This window comes from Dipodomys ordii, unplaced genomic scaffold, assembly GCF_000151885.1.
Source record: "Dipodomys ordii isolate 6190 unplaced genomic scaffold, Dord_2.0 Scaffold44, whole genome shotgun sequence".
In the NCBI taxonomy this organism is placed as follows: domain Eukaryota; kingdom Metazoa; phylum Chordata; class Mammalia; order Rodentia; family Heteromyidae; genus Dipodomys; species Dipodomys ordii.
Genome location: NW_012267260.1, coordinates 1,349,947 through 1,365,898, shown reverse-complemented (window position 1 = coordinate 1,365,898; position 15,952 = coordinate 1,349,947). Strand labels below are relative to the sequence as shown.

At 45.4% G+C, this 15,952-nt stretch overlaps 1 protein-coding gene across 1 annotated transcript in view; it reads right to left on the bottom strand.

The window, feature by feature from the left end:
• Positions 1-15,952, bottom strand: part of Dst (dystonin) — a 287,116-nt gene that overhangs the window by 152,553 nt on the left and 118,611 nt on the right. The window contains exons 8-12 of the mRNA XM_013019154.1: positions 5,321-5,433; positions 5,135-5,241; positions 2,762-2,881; positions 705-800; positions 492-619 (exon numbers count right to left, since the gene is read on the bottom strand). Coding sequence (XP_012874608.1) covers positions 492-619; positions 705-800; positions 2,762-2,881; positions 5,135-5,241; positions 5,321-5,433 — 564 coding nt within the window. The remainder of the gene's footprint in view (positions 1-491; positions 620-704; positions 801-2,761; positions 2,882-5,134; positions 5,242-5,320; positions 5,434-15,952) is intronic.

Here is a 15,952-nt window from a genome sequence, read left to right as displayed (position 1 = left end):
TTGAACAAATCTACTTCACATTTTCCTCTTTTTCAAACAGTATATGGTGGGTTTCACTGAGATGTGTGTATTTACAGATCTCAGAGAGGACAGCCACAATCAAAAATGTAACAAGAAACAAATCTATGAGCCTCCGGGTCGAGGCCCTGGAGATTTAAGGCCAACGAGGGGCACTCTCCTGGGTAGTTTTCATTGGTTTTAAAGCTATGACCAATGAGACTTCACATTTACGCCCACCCTACCGGGTTCTTCAGTTAATTACTTCCCTGATTACTTCTGTAAAGTGCCCAGCAGAGTTTCTAGAGCAAAAAAAGGGGAGGATGAGAAAGACAGTGTGATTTATTTAAGGTCACACAGCCACGTACATGGAAATGTCAGATCATGGTCTTCATCTGCCTGGCTCCACAGAACCAAAGGCCTCCTCCCCACAGACAGCCTTGGCTTGCTTCTCTTTCTACTTTGAGGCAAAGTGCCTTCCCTCATCTACCTACCTCTCCACTTCGGGGCGCAGTGCCTTCTCTCTCTCCAGCATGGCGATGATGAGTTTGCCCCACTCCTTTTCTATGTCATTTGGATGATAGCCTTGGAGGAGTTTGACACGCCCAAATTCTATCCAAATCTAGAGTATAGAAAACAAAATCAGCATGAAGCAAAGAACTGTAATGAAGATTATGCTTGCCAATAGAAAGGATATGTCAGCTTACCTCTAATAACTTATATAAGCGCTTAATTTTGGATTTTTCTGACTCCTTTGGTGGAATTTCTGTTTCTTTAAACTGTAAATACTGATTATAAAGTGCCTAAAATGAAAGAGGAAATGAATTAAGGGCCAAACTTCATTGACTCATTATGTCCCCAGTGCAAATGCTTTTCATGGTGGTATATGCCTTCAGCCAAGGGTACATCAGTGCCCGTGTGCTGGTAGGAGGGTTAGGCAAGACTTGATGAGGGCAGAAGTGTGGACGGCAGCCATGACTGAACTTGTGCCACACAGGAGCCGGCATAACTGATGGCTCCACTACGTATCGTTTACCATCCATGCTAGAAAGTCTGTCTTACAAAATAAGCACCTCTTAAACACCACACCTTCATTTCTAGTTTTCTGGAAAAGAATTTGATGCAATTCCCATGAAGAAACAGAATGGACTATTCTTTCATTTCATCGTTTGACCACTGAACACACAATGCCTAGCAACTAGACAGAACTAAAACTTGACTTCATTGTCCTGCCAGTCAATGTACACAGATTTTTACATAAATGAAGACATATACTAGTAGCTGATGGTACCATTATTATACAAAGTTCAACCATATAATTAAATTATGATTCTCATTTGCAGATACTCATTTGGGAACCTTTAAAATTTATTAAAAATTCAGTGTATTAGTTAAAGTGATACAGACAAAATATCTCCATACTTAATACGTGTATACTAATTATCTCATCCTAATTCATGCTGCATTAAAACAAGATCCTACAAGTCTTTGGGCAGATTACATTTCTGTAAGATTCCATTCAGTGGTCTGGTGGCTAACAGATTTATTTGCAGTCCCTCACAATGTGTTCCTTCCTGCATCATGCCCTATCCCAGGCACTAGCTAGCAAGGAGCCTTGCACAATGACTTTACAAATCTGTGCTACTCAGAGACCATGACACAATTATTCAATGGGGTAGAGAGTGGAGATCCATTTGGAAATAAGCATTTCTGCATTCAAAAGCCAAAGATGGCATCCTCCTCAGGAGTCTTTTGGTCCTAAGTTCTGGCAGTCACCTTTGCTAAACACTCTGTAGAACTAACTACATGGCAGATGGGATTTCCCTTGTGCCTTAGAAAAAAATTCAAAAGATTTTTTTCTATCTGCCCAGGAATCATTAGACACTTGGCAAGTACCCTTGAACACTTCAAAAAGTGCCCTGTCCACAGAGGCCCAGGGCAAATCCCCACGGTGACATGGACTAGGACGGGCCCCAGATGAATGACCGCAGTGGGACCCACCATGAAAGACTTACAAACCAAAGAATCATGCTTCCTAGCCAGTATCTACGTTGTTCACTTGTCAAGTGGACCGCTCTGCTGCCTCACATACAAATGTACAAAACGGGACAGCCTTATTCTTTGGTAAGCTTATGTGCATACAATGTGTTCTACTTTGCTATAGCACCTCGGCTTCAAAGAGCCCCACCTATACTTTTCAATATTACCAAGTGCTTCACTAACCATTAAGCCACAAGCACTGACCTAGATAAATGCCAAACTTACTTTACTTGGGCTGAAAGTACGTATTTTCAGTTCCTGAGAAAACAGTACGGGCTGCACCTCATGCCCTACAGAAGCAGCCTCTTTGGCAGTTTCCAGCAGGGTTCAAGTAGAGGCATCTCCGAGCCACTGCCAGTATATGTATGAGTTCCTCCAGACCCTCTTCCCTCCACCTGGTGGGCTCCAAGCATCTCCACACACCAAAAATGACCCGTCCATCTAACTCCACACACTCTCAAATTATACTTTTATTAAACTTGCAACACACCAAAGCTTAAGGGTTGCAAACTTCTTTAGGCTGTTTTTGCTACTGTTTTAACTATTGGCATTTGCCTCTATGCTTTCAGTGTAATAAGGAACTGTGTAAACAAACATAGAAGCCACTCATTTGTGTCTTCCCAATAGCAATTGTTATTGAACTAACATAAAATCAGAATTATTACAGAATTAGCTGAAAGTTTGTCATCAAAAGGATCCTACTGAGCTTCTACACAGCACTGACCTTCAGCTCTACAGGGTTATTAGGAAATGTTCTCTCAGACATTGTGGTCACGTGGTGTCTGATCCACTGCATGAGGTAGTTCACCATGTTCTGGTATTCGATCCATTTGACTTCAACATCCTGAAACAATAAATGCCAGTGATTCAGCTGCAACAGTTTGGTCAAAAGCCTTCTTGTAAATTTCGGTCTTAAAGCCAGCTGTTTTCCACTCAGAAAACAGCTCTACCTCTTGCTTTCTACTCAACTGTGATCCTTTCCACATAAACATTTACAACATGCTGTCAACTAACACTAGCCTAAGAATGCGAATTCTGACCCAAATTCAGCAGCTTCTGGGCTTGGCATGGGGGCATCCAAGAATGAGAAGGTTTGAAAGGCGTGGTCAATCCAAGGTGCTTTCCAGGATCAAGAAGGGGTCATAGCCAGGCTGGCCACCTCTGCTGTACTGGAGATCTAAGTCCACTGCATAGCTGCACTTCAAAGAGTTACACAATGAGCATGAAACCCAACAGGAAAGAACTGGATATGGTCAGACTATTCGACACATTAAGCACACATTTTATAAAGGAAAGAACTGGAAGGCTGCCCACTGCTATGTTCAATGAAGTACCTGATGAATGCATGCTGTTTCAAGACTATGGTCAGTACTGCAGCAAAACCTAGAACTTCAGACATTACCACCATTGAGGAGTTACTAAGTGGGGCCACAGAGGAATTCACAGATAAAGATAAAGAAAATGAATGCAAAATTTACTACAGGTGCCAAGTAACCAAAGCAGGTAATATGTGCTAGCCACTGTTAAGAATCAGGTTTCCAGAGTTGGGAAGGTGTAGAGTGCTTACCTAGCATGCATGAAGCCATGGTTTCAATTCCTCAGTACCAAATACACAGAAAAAGCCAGAAGTGGTGCTGTGGTTCAAGTGGCAGAGTGCTAGTCTTGAACAAGTGAAGCTTAGGGACAGTGCCCAGACCCTGAGTCCCAGCCCTAGGACTGGCAAAAAAAATAAAAATCAGGTTTCCAAACCTGATTCTTAGCTGCCTTGAAATGGTCACTAAAGGCCTCTTGGTGGTCCCTGAGGAGTTCTGTGGTGACCAGCAATTGTCTGGCTGGAAGTGGGCCTGCCTAAGAGAATGGACAAGATGAAGGGCCCATGTGAGTCGGAACACTGCACGCCTTGAAACCTGGACAAGCAAGCATGTAGTGAAGTGGAATTCATGTGTGCAGTTTTCAATATCAAAACATCTCAACAGGTTTAACCTTTAAGAGGTATCAGCTATTGTTAGGGTGTCAAGCTACAGACACGTGGTTATAGAAGATTCATTTGACCACAAGTTCAGAGTTTATGAGGAGGGGGGGAAATTGGAAAAGAAAAGTCGCCTTTCAGAATCGCCATCCCGTGCTCAAGTGAAGGAAGAGGCAGGGAGTGGGAAGAAAGACAGAGCAGAAAGACCAGCAAGCCTCATCCTAAAGCAGCATTTACCATGACCTCTAAGAGGCTAAGTATAAAACCCAAACAGGTTCTTAAGAACAAGAAAAAGAGAATGGAATTAGATCTAGAAACAACAGCACACAGATGCTACATAAGAGACAAACACGGAAGCTCAAGTCTTCAAAGTAATGCAGAAAAACAAAAAGCTATCTGTGATGAAGAAGAAGCAGACCAGGGTGAAGGGAGATTCTGTGTCTGCACCATACAGCTTCCCGTGATCTCCTGGAAATGCAAAAGCTTTTTGCAGTGGGACCACTGCACAGTACATGATTGAGTACAAGGACCAACCTTGGAGAAACAGTGGTCTAACAGAGACGCAACACCCAAACCTGACAGAGGTCTCCCTCTGTTAGTTCTGCCAACCCCAGTAGCCCTACCAGGTCCTTCCCTTAAGTAAGAAACATGGAACCAGTCAACTCATCACATAGCACCTTTGTTTAGTCAACCTGAAGTCACTTTCAAAACTGAGGCATCTTCCACACAGAGGACAGGAAAGGAGGAGCTATGGAACCACAAGCTGAAATGAAGCTTCAAATTTTAGTGCTTTATAGCTCTTGTATAAAGGGGCCTGAACTTTGAACAGTTTCCTTTATTCCTGACAAAGAACAAATGGGATTTTTCAGTTACACGTCACTGTAGTGGTAGAATGAATGATGCCAGAAAGTAGAGGGCTCAAATCCTTGGTTTGGGGAAGTCTCGTTCTGTGCCCAGGCTAGCCTGGAACACAGGCTCTTTGAACTCAGGATCCCCCACCTCATCCTCTGCAGTGACAGGATTTATAGGTTTATATCAATATTCCCAAGTCTAAGCCCTTCGAATTCCTTCAAAGAGACTGGACATCTGAATGCTGAAGGAAGCGTTTGGCTAGTGAACAGCACTCACATTTGCACCGATGCCTTCACCACCTTCGGGCACTTTCGGGAAGGCGTCATAGAGAGAGGACACATACGTTATTACTGACTTCTCATCAGGTGAAGAGACATCCACATCTAAAACAAGCAACACACAATTATTTCATGATGCCAAAGGTCAGACTGCCATGCCAGCCCAGACAAGCCAGAGACTCACCTTCAGGATCCAGAAGTCTTATTACACCAATTTTCTCAGCTACATAGAAAGCGTGCTCTAAATTTGCAAGGTTGCTTTGAACAGCAACAGTATTCATGTCTATCAGGTCCGGCCTAGGAAAGAGGTCACTGTGTTAATTATATTTCTTTGTGCAACTTTAAAATTTCATGTGATATTTATTTACATAACAATTTCTGCAAGTATTAATACTAAGCCTGTGTCAAAAACTCCTCACACATTTCATATTGCTTGCATGTCTCAGAACCTTGGTTAGGCCAGAGCACACCTGAGACTCCGATCTCCAGAACAAAGCATTAAATGGAAGCAGAAACAAATGTGGTCACAAAGCTTTCAGAGGAGTAGTTCCCATCATCATGCCACTGAGAATCGACTCATCTGCTCATAAAGGAAGGCGCTCCATGAGCCCCAGGGCCCTCTGGTGTGCTCAAGGAGGATCTCTGGGAACCACAATAGAGTGGAGGGCTGAGAGGAGCTGCAGGGGCCTGAACAACAAAGCATCGCAAGTTCCATTTGAAGGCCATGCTCTTGAGAAACCCTGGAAGCAGATCCTTAGTCTTATAGAAAGATAAACGCTTCGGGCTGGGAAGGTGGCTCAGTGGTAGAGCGCTTGCCTTGCATGTATGAGGCCCTGGGTTCGATTCCTCAGCACCACATAAGCAAAAAGAAAAAAGCCGGAAGTGGCACTGTGGCTCATGCGGTAGAGTGCTAGCCTTGAGCTGAAGAGCTGAGGGACAGCGCCCATGCCCAGAGTTCAGGCCCCATGACCAGACCCAAAAAAAAGAAAGAAAGAAAGAAAGATAAACGCTTGTGTTCTTGTTTGCATCTGGTGAGAAAGCAGACTCCTAAAGAATCTGTTCGTGCTTCTACAGCACCTTGAAATGTGGGTAGCACTTTCTACACATTCATATCACAGGAAATCACTGTAACGTTCATTCCTCGATGGTTTTCACGTGCCATCAGTAAGACCACTAAAAAGTGACCCAACATCCACTGACAACAAGAGGCATAAAAACAACACTGCTAAATTCACAAGGACTCGTGATGAAGGACCCACCAAGGTCAATTACTTAACAGGTGTGAATAACAGTCTAGACAGACAAATACCTAAAGTTTTTTCACTAAAAAGTGGCTTTGTTTCTATGAAAGTCACATTCTGAAGGAATAAAAGCCAGCTTTTCTGAGTCTGTCAACTTGAGCACAAGAAACAGCATGTTAGGATGAGACCTTGCTATTAGCAAAGAAAGCAAACACTGAGTAATACCAGGGAGAATGAATGAAGTCACTGAAGAACCAAGTTTCTGCCTAAGAGAATAAAGCACAAAACTTCCTTGCGAGTGGCACAGTCGTCGCGGCCTGGAGGCAGCTGCATGGGACACGATGATCTAAGTCACTGCTTTCACCCTGATGCTTCCAGAGCCGTCCTCGCACACTCAGCACTGCGATCCTGCACTGGGCACTATGACGTCCCCGCACACGCATGTACGGCACTGCGATCATGTACCATAATGTCCCTGCACATGCAAGTTACTTGTTCCCCTTGGTTCCCACTCATCCTTTTAAAATGGTTGTAATGGGTTACTCTGTATGTGAAGGTGCATATAACGAATTTAATACTTTAATGGAACAAAAAGTAGAGAAGTTTTCCTCCACTAAAAGACTAGACAGACAACAATGGAAAGAAGGAAAACTTCAAAAGCCATGGCCGGGACTCTGGTGGCTTCCAGTCTGCCTGGAGCTCCCAGCGACCAAGGCGCATCTTGTCCACTCCCTTCTTTCTTCTTCTCACTGGGACAGCACAGCCTTGGAAATCTTGAGTATTCTATGCATACTCCAGACATCTGTTTTCATATTAAAAGTTTCATGGAGGAGGGTGGGGTGATCAAGAAAGGCAGGGTTATGGAGAAGGATGTGATGATGGAGAAAAATGGTGGTGATGGAGAAGGGTGGAGAGATGGGGGGATGGGGTAATGGAGGAGGGCGGGGTGATCGAGGAGTATAGGGAGATGGAGGAGGGTGGGAAACTGGAGGAGGATCGATGATGGAAAAAGATGGTGGTGGTGGTGCAGAAGGGTGGGGAGATGGGATGCTGGAGGTGGATGGGATGATGGAGAAGGATGATGAGATGGAGGAGGGTGGGGAAATGGAGGGGGTGGGGAAATGGAGGGGGATGAGGGATGGAAAAAGATGGTGGTGATAGAGAAGTATGGGGTGATGGTGGAGGGTGGGGAGAGGGAAGGGGGTGGGGTGGAGAAGGATGGGGTGATGGAAGAGCGTAGGGTGTAGGGGTAGGGTGATAGAGGAGGGTGGGGTGATGAAGGAGGGTGGGGAGATGGAGGAGGGTGAGGTGATGGAGGAGGGTGGGGTGATGAAGGAGGGTGGGGTGATAGAGGAGGGTAGGGTGATGTAGGGGTGGGGTGATGGAGGGGGTAGGGTGATGGAAAAGGATGGGATGATGGAGGGGGTGGGGTGATGGAGGGGGGTGGGTGATGGAGAGGATGGGGAGAGGGAGGAGGATGGGGAGATGGAGGAGGGTAGGGTGATGGAGGAAGGTGAGGTGATGGAGGGGATGTGTGATAGAGGAGGATGGGGAGATGGAGGGTAGGGTGATGGAGGAGGGTGGGGTGATGGAGAAGATGGAGAGATGGAGGAGGGTGGGGGGATGGGTGATGGAGGAGAGTGGGGTGATGGAGGAGGGTGGGGTGATGGAGGAGAGTGGGGTGATGGAGGAGGGTGGGGTGATGGAGGAGAGTGGGGTGATGGAGGAGGGTGGGGCGATGGAGGAGGGTGGGGCGATGGAGGAGAGTGGGGTGATGGAAGAGGGTGGGGTGATGGAGGAGAGTGGGGTGATGGAGGAGGGTGGGGCGATGGAGGAGGATGGGTGATGGGGGAGGGTGGGGTGATGGAGGGGGTGGGGTAATGGAGGAGGGTGGGGCGATGGAGGAGGGTAGGGTGATGGAGAAGGATGGGTGATGGCTGCACAAGTAAGTAACTTAACATCCTTCACACTACACTCAAAGTGAGTGAGATAATATACTCTATGTCAAGTGTACTTCAGTGACATTTTCTTTTTTAAGACAACTCCTATGTATTCAAAAGGAAAGCTACTTGAAGAAGAAATAAGCCACAGAACTATAATCTGGCACCCTGAGATAATGACTTGGAGCATCCATCCTGAGATCTATGACTCAATTATTCCATGAAAAGTAAAACTCAGGATTCACAAGAGTGAAAACAAAATCACCCGGGATTCCAATTTCACAAAGGGAGCCTTTGGAAATGTGTGTAATGATAGCATGGATGGCCCCGGCACAGGTTTGAAGAACTGAAATGATTTGCTCAGGGCCTCAAGAGAAGACTGAGGGGAAGCAGCTGTGAGAGTGGGTGGGTGTGCAAGCATCACCTGCCACCAAACCAGTGCCATCAAAGTGCAGTCCGAGGGGCCAAAACAAGCCTGGTTATGCTACTTCTACCTAATTCCTCGTCTCCACATTAGCAGATTCGCTGTCACCAGCAGAGGCTCGGGAACACAGTCATCGCATGAGGAGAGCTCAGAGCCCCAGGTGGGCCTTGGGAGATCAGGGGAAGCCTGGGGAAGAGCATGTGGGGAGATGCACAGCTCTGTGGTTGAGGACACAGGACAACAGGGTCCCAAAGAGGGCAAGGAGCCAGCAGTGAGAGGATGAGCTCAGGAGATGATGGGGGCAGCTGGGGCCTGGGCAAGGCTGGTTTTCATGGGCTTCTTAAAGCACTGAGGACCTTGTTCTAAGAGCAGTGGGAGGCCACTGACGTGCCATGAGCAGGAGGATAAGAGGTGAGATCAGATCTGGGATCAGATGGAGAAGCGAACTCAAGTGTTCCCACAGAGCCCAGCGGGGGGGCCAAGCGGCGCATGGAGGAAGCGACATTACAGTGGGAAGTGGAGGCGTCAGGAGGTGTTTGGGAGGCCAGATCCTTAGAACTTCCTTCTGTGGGGCTGGGAAGGTGGCTCAGTGGTAGAGCGCTTGCCTGAGGCCCTGGGTTCGATTCCCCAGCACCACATAAGCAAAAAGAAAAAAGCCGGAAGTGGCGCTGTGGCTCAAGTGGTAGAGCACTAGCCTTGAGCTGAAGAGCTGAGGGACAGCGCCCAGGCCCAGAGTTCAGGACCCACAACCAGACCCAAAAAAAAAAAAGAACTTCCTTCTGTAACACTGGTGGTAGAAGCGAAAGATGAGCAAAACAGAAAAGTCAAATGTGCAGCCTGAAATACTTCAACAGAACAGATAGGGAAATGGTATTTTAGAAAAAAATGGAAACTTAGGACAACTACTGAAAGGCAAGGCCTAGAAAGGTGTCCATTGACTTCATCACCCAGAAGTCTCCCAAGATCCTGCGTGTTTGAATGGACTCTGGAGCCAGAACCAAGCAGATGGAGGAATAAAGGAAGGCCGGAGGCCAGAGGTCACGGCTCTTCTGCGTCCAGCCTAGGGAAGGAGACAGCTAGAAGCAAGCATGGAGTAGGGGCAGGGAGGCGGCTGCATTTGAGTTGCTTGTTTAATAGAAGAGGGAGCGCCTTCTCCAATGCAAAACATCTATGGAAGAGAAGAATTGAACAGAGAGAGGGCTGCTGTGTTCAACAGAAAGGGTTTCCAAGACCAGGTCCAGATTCCTGAGCAGGTCTTCTGCTAACAGCGAAGACCAGAGGGGAGGGGAAGGAGGGGACACGGGCAGGGGGAACCTGCAGCTAAGGCCACTTCAGGCTGCGGCTGGAGCTCTGCTGAAAGCAGTCCAGCCTCCAGTGTGAGTTCCCGGGCGCATCACTGCTGGGGCGCACAGACAGGCAGAGGGCTGCTTCATGCTGGCTCAGGCCCTGCTAGAAGATGGTACCTGAGCAGCAGCTTGCAAGAAACGGAAAAAGGTTCTGTGGAAGTTTAAAACAAAAGTCACGACAACACTACACCAATGACCCAGAGGTCAGCCTTAACGCCACCTCCGCACTCAGAATACAGCCTGCGCCCAGCTCTCCCCAGCACATGGCAAGAACATGTGCGCACTGTGCCTCTCTGCTCCTTACCATAGCCAATTCCTGAGCAGGCCTGCTTGGAGGGAAGCATGCTCAGACTTGATGTGTTCTGTGTGTTCTTATTGGTGCATCGGCATCTCCTGCCCTCCTCCCCCAACTCATCTTGCCAAAATAAAGACCTAAGAAACGCTCTCCTCCCCTGTCCACAGCGAACAAACAAAAGCATGCCACAGACCCACACAGTGCAGGAACGGGGCGTAGGCATTCCTTCAGGCTCAAATTGGAGCATGAACTCCAGGGTGCCACCCTGCTATGAAGATAACATTTCCTTTTTCCAAAACCAGATGCCTGGGTCTACTTCACACAGCCTTCTTTTTCACTTCAAAGGCAAAGACTACAAACCCAATTACAGCAAGCACTGTTGGTATCACATGCCTGGAACCTAACAACTTCGATCATTAAAAGATACCCAGACTGAATTATGTCTCTTAATTCATAAAGAATAACCCACTCCACAGCCTCCTGACTTCAGTAATACAGAGAATAGCACTGATTTCATGGACTTCATAAATACAGAGAGGCCTGGGCTTCAGCAAACAAATGGTTTGAGCAAGTTCTCAGTGAGCATAGTGTCTAAAGGATAGACACTCAGCCCCCAAAAATAGTGAGCTAGTGATCGTTTGTTCTGCTGAGAAAACTGTAAAAGCTTAAACTGCTTCATGTGACAGAATAAGGTGAGAAAGTGAATCTATAAGCAAATTTTGAAGAAGTGTTGGAACAAATATTGGAGCCTGTGATAAAATAAGCACCTGCCAGCTGCTCCTCCAATGTAAGAGAAATCTTCAGGAGGAAGGAGGAAGCAAGGGAGGCACATGGAGTTTCCTCCAAATACTGACATGCAAATTATATCCCCAAATTACTTGTGAAAAGACAGAGGCCAAGAAAAGTGGCTCTGGGATGAGTAGCGCTGATCGGACACCATCCTGAAGCAGACGCATGGCAAGGCAGCACGCACGAGCTCCTTGAGGATTCTGAAATGTGTCCCTGTTGGAAGCTCCTCGTGTCTGTCCTTTAAGATTCTACTTTTTTCAAAATTCACAAGTAATTTGGTTTTGCCTTTCGACAGATTAACTAGTGACCCCAGGGCTCTCTCTACCGCTGGGTTGTAGCTGCCAAGTCAGTCCATGCCTGGTGCAGGCACACACATGTGCACATGTGTGCCTCTGTACTGTGCAGATGTATACACCTGTACCTCTGGACTGGGCATGGGCACCCGTGCACATCTGGGCTCTGAAGGCTGAGGGAAAGGGACCACCTAGTCAACACTAACTCAGCACCTGGGAGACATTTCAATCCCTAAAGCACCTCCTCCCAGGAAAACCAGTTTGATCCAGTTTAGCATGTAGGGTGTGACTGAACCCTAGCAAGGGAGTGAATCACCAGCCTCGGGGTTATACTATTAAATATGATGACTCTGACCACATCCTTATAGGTTAACTTCCCCAATTAAAACACCCTTAAATATTTAGTACAATAAAATATGGCAGCCCCATTAAATTCTAATTCAAAATGCAAACAATGAACAAAGTAACTGTACTCAATTACACATTGCGGAATTAGGAATTAAATGGTATGCTTTTACATAAAGTCCACTCCAACGCTTTTAGAATTAATTGGCTGATATATGGGAAACAAGCCCAGGAAAAGAATGCCTCGGGCCCTCAAAGCAGATCTGAATACATGAATAGGATAAAATAAAACAGGAGTACGAAGGCTGGAGGAACGAGTAAGCAGAAACAATGTCTCCTCCAAACACCTGGGTGCCAGGTTTGTCCTGCGCCCCACCCCATCTGGCAGGGCCTCCTGCACGGCCCTGCTGCCAGGCATTCATGTCCACGCTTGCTGTTCGCGCGTGCTCAAGCAAGCGTTTTCCCACTGGGAGGGGCTGTAGGTTGGGAGCTTGGCTTTCATCCGTGCCCTAGGGGACAGTCCGCTTGCAGCTCCAACAGAACTTAGCCAACTCAGGGCTGAACTTACACTCAAAGTTAGAGCTTTGTCTCTCATGGAGAAATAAACTAAATTTGCTCACTACTAAGTGTGTTCTGAAATAGAGGCAAAGGCTGAGCCTGTGCTTGCAGTACCTTCCTCTGAGGCACACGCAGTATTCTAAGGAGCTAAGTACTCTTCTTTCTCCACCCTAACTCCTGGTGGTTTACTAATCCACCAGTGTGCAGAGGATACACCTAGATCCCTTAACTCTGATTCATCCTCTATTGCTTTGAAGCTACTTATCAAATGCTTCTGTGACACCTTTTTGATCTAAATACTTAAACTCCAATTTCCCTTATTCTTTTGAAGAAAAACTAAGTTTATGGGCAAGAGGGGAATTTATTCCACTAAATTTTAGGAGTTACCAGTTGTGGTTTTTCAGTGAAAAGACTTGATGATGCATTAAGGAACATTTAAACTATATTTAAACAATACAAACAAAACAAGCAGAAATTATACAGGTGTATGGTATTTTTAATTATCTGAATGCTTTCCATTAAAAACTAAACAAAACAGACAAAAAGTTCCTAAAAAGTAGGAAGAAAATTTCTTAACATGGATTTAATGAAAAAAATAACATTATCAGTGACCATTTATACCAAGCTCCAGAACTATTACTTAGAATCTCTTACACCAACATATGACTTTATCATTGCCACCTGTCATAACCCAAATTTTTCATTTCTTTAGGGTAACTGAACATACCAGAATATGCAACAAGTCATTTGTGATCTTGCGCATAGGCCAAGTACTGAGTATTTTTTATCATCTACAATTTCCCCACTATGTGAAGAGGCAATGTCATTTTCATTGTTGGCTAATGTTCTCCCTAATTCACGACGAGCAAAGACCTTGATTGCAACTGCAAGTTAATTTAGTCATTTCTTAAGGTCATCAATAATGTTCACAAATCTCTGCATCATTTGTCTGCAAGCCTGTGCTATCACAATTGTCCTGGGGAGCAGGTCCGTTTCTTGGAATCTTGTTTGCCTAAAATTGCATAAGTAGTGTGCAGAAGAGTAGCAGGGCTTGGGAGCTCAAAGCTATCACCTCCATTTCATGTAAAAGGCGATGACCTCCACTGTGTGTGTAAAAGGCACATGACTCTCAGCATACAGCTCGCCCAGTAAGGTTTTGTTACTAATACTATTGGAAACACAATCTATCTCATAGGAATTAGGTTTTTTAAAAGACTAACCCATATTTTTAAAAAGCTGGGACAGAAACATCCACATAGTCAACCTTTTCCAAATATTTCTTGAGTGCCTAACTTATAACCCTTTCCTTTTAACTTTGTGAATCACTTTTATTCTACAGTATCTATAAGTTATGATATAACAAACTTCTCTTCATTCACATGACTCTTTGCTCTAGAAAATTAGGTTCTCTATGGAAAATTTTAGGATACAAAATTGTTAGTAAAATACTGATTATTGGTGTTAACATTAATTTCATTTTTATCATATCCTATGTGAAAATACTAATGAAAGTGTGCCGGTCTAAATCAATGTCATTGACTACAGACTTTGCCAGCAGAACTTCTGTTATTACAGACTCTACGTACTGCTCTGTCATTATGTCAGATCAATATTCTAAGTCTTTATTAGACATGTCCTTCAAAAATCACACTCAATCCATTATTACAAATAACACTGGTGCCAGGAGCCAGTGGCTCATGTCTGTAATCCTAGCTACTGAGGAGGCTGAGCTTTGTGGATCACAGTTTGAAGCCAGCACAGGCAGAGAAGTCCTCTTAACCACTCAAAAACTGGAAGTGGTGTTGTGGCTAAAAGTGGTAGAGCGCTAGCCTTGAGAAAAATAGCTCAGGGACAGTGCCTAGGCCGAGTTCAAGATCTGCTACTGAAAAAACATAAAAAGGAATAACACTTATTTACTTTTCTGGCAAGTGCTGTTTCCTTCTCACCTCCAGAGCAACAGCCCCTGGAGTCTCTCAGGTATGACAGACAGCCTGCTGTGTAAGGGCACCTTTGGTCCAGCACAACAACCTTGAGGCTCCACAGGCTGGTAAACCTCTCCTGTGTGTAGAGCCTCCTCCACAGGAGAGACCCTGTGCCTGCAAGGTTAGGAACCAGGCCACAGGCCATTGTAGATAAAACCAGAAGTAAACAATAAATCCTTGCTCCAAGTAAACATAAAAACAAAGCCCAATTAAATGTCAATGCTTCCACAACAAACCCAAAGGTATAGGAATCCTTGTTAAGGAAAAACAGCTTTTCTATGTGTGATTATTCATATCTAGCATCCCCAAAGCAACTCTCAGTGACACCTCAGTTGTTGATAAGGTTATATCTTTTGTTTATGGAGTGAATCGCTGCATTGAACAGGAAGAAATTCATGCATTTCAATCCTGCCCCACTGAATTCTCACATGCTAGAAGAAAATGTCAATTTTTTTTTAAAGTATAGAATGGTTGGAGTACTTTATAAACAGAGCTCTAAGATGAAAAGTTTCTTCTGGTGAAAGAAACCACAGTAATATTTATGAGGCATATGATATCTTAACAGAACTTCAGCAACAAAGAAATCTTGCAAACACTTAAACATGATATATGGGTTTTTCTTTAACCATGAATTCTCACAAAGAAAAACAAAGCAAACTGGGAAAACCAGAAACTCAAAGATAAAGCTAAACAGTTTTCTAAAATGACCAGGGTGCCAAAATGGAGGTTCAGATTAAATAATATTCCCATGGTCCAAATTCTTACCAAAGAAATAAGAGCTCTATCACACTAAACTTCTCTAGGAAATGTTAGGATCTTCGACATAGACAGAAGTGTGTAACACATGTATGTTGTTCATTCTTATGATACTTATGAGTAAGAGACAGTGATTTTTCAAAGCAAACTATATTATTAGAATAAGAACCTGCTTTGATTCTACCTGAAACATTCGAGGAGGAGAGGAGACACCTTGAAGATGTACTGTGGCATGAGCCCTTCGAGTACCACAGACAAGGGGCAGGGTTTGTCATGTGTAGGCTGACCAGCTGCCCAGCCTCCTCTTCTCCATCACCTGAGCAGCTCAGGGACAATGCCTGCACCCATGCCAACTGCCCCTTCCAGCACGGTGCCACTAAGGTAGACAGAGCACTTCATTTTGAACAACTATAGGCAACAGGATCCTAGGTTTTCTTCATCCAGCCACCTCCCTTTCAACGCTGCTCCATCAAGGGGAGCACGGCTCCTGGGTGTGGGTGCATGGAGATTGTAAAAATCCCCAAATAGAAAGTGAGCATGATGCCAGGCGCTGGTGGCCTGTAATCCTAGCTATTCAGGAGGCTGAGATCTGAGGATCGTGGTTCAAAGCTAGCCCAGGCAGGAAAGTCCGTGAGACTCTTATCTCCAATAAAGCACTAGAAAACTGGAAGTGGTGCTGTGGCTCAAGGGGTAATGTGCTCGCCTTGAGCTGAAGAGCGCAGGAACAGCGCCCAGACCCAGAGTTCAAGCCCCACAACAAAGAAAGGAAGGAAGGAAAGAAGGAAGGAAGGAAGGAAGGAAGGAAGGAAGGAAGGAAGAAAGGGAGGGAGGAAGGGAGGGAGGGAGG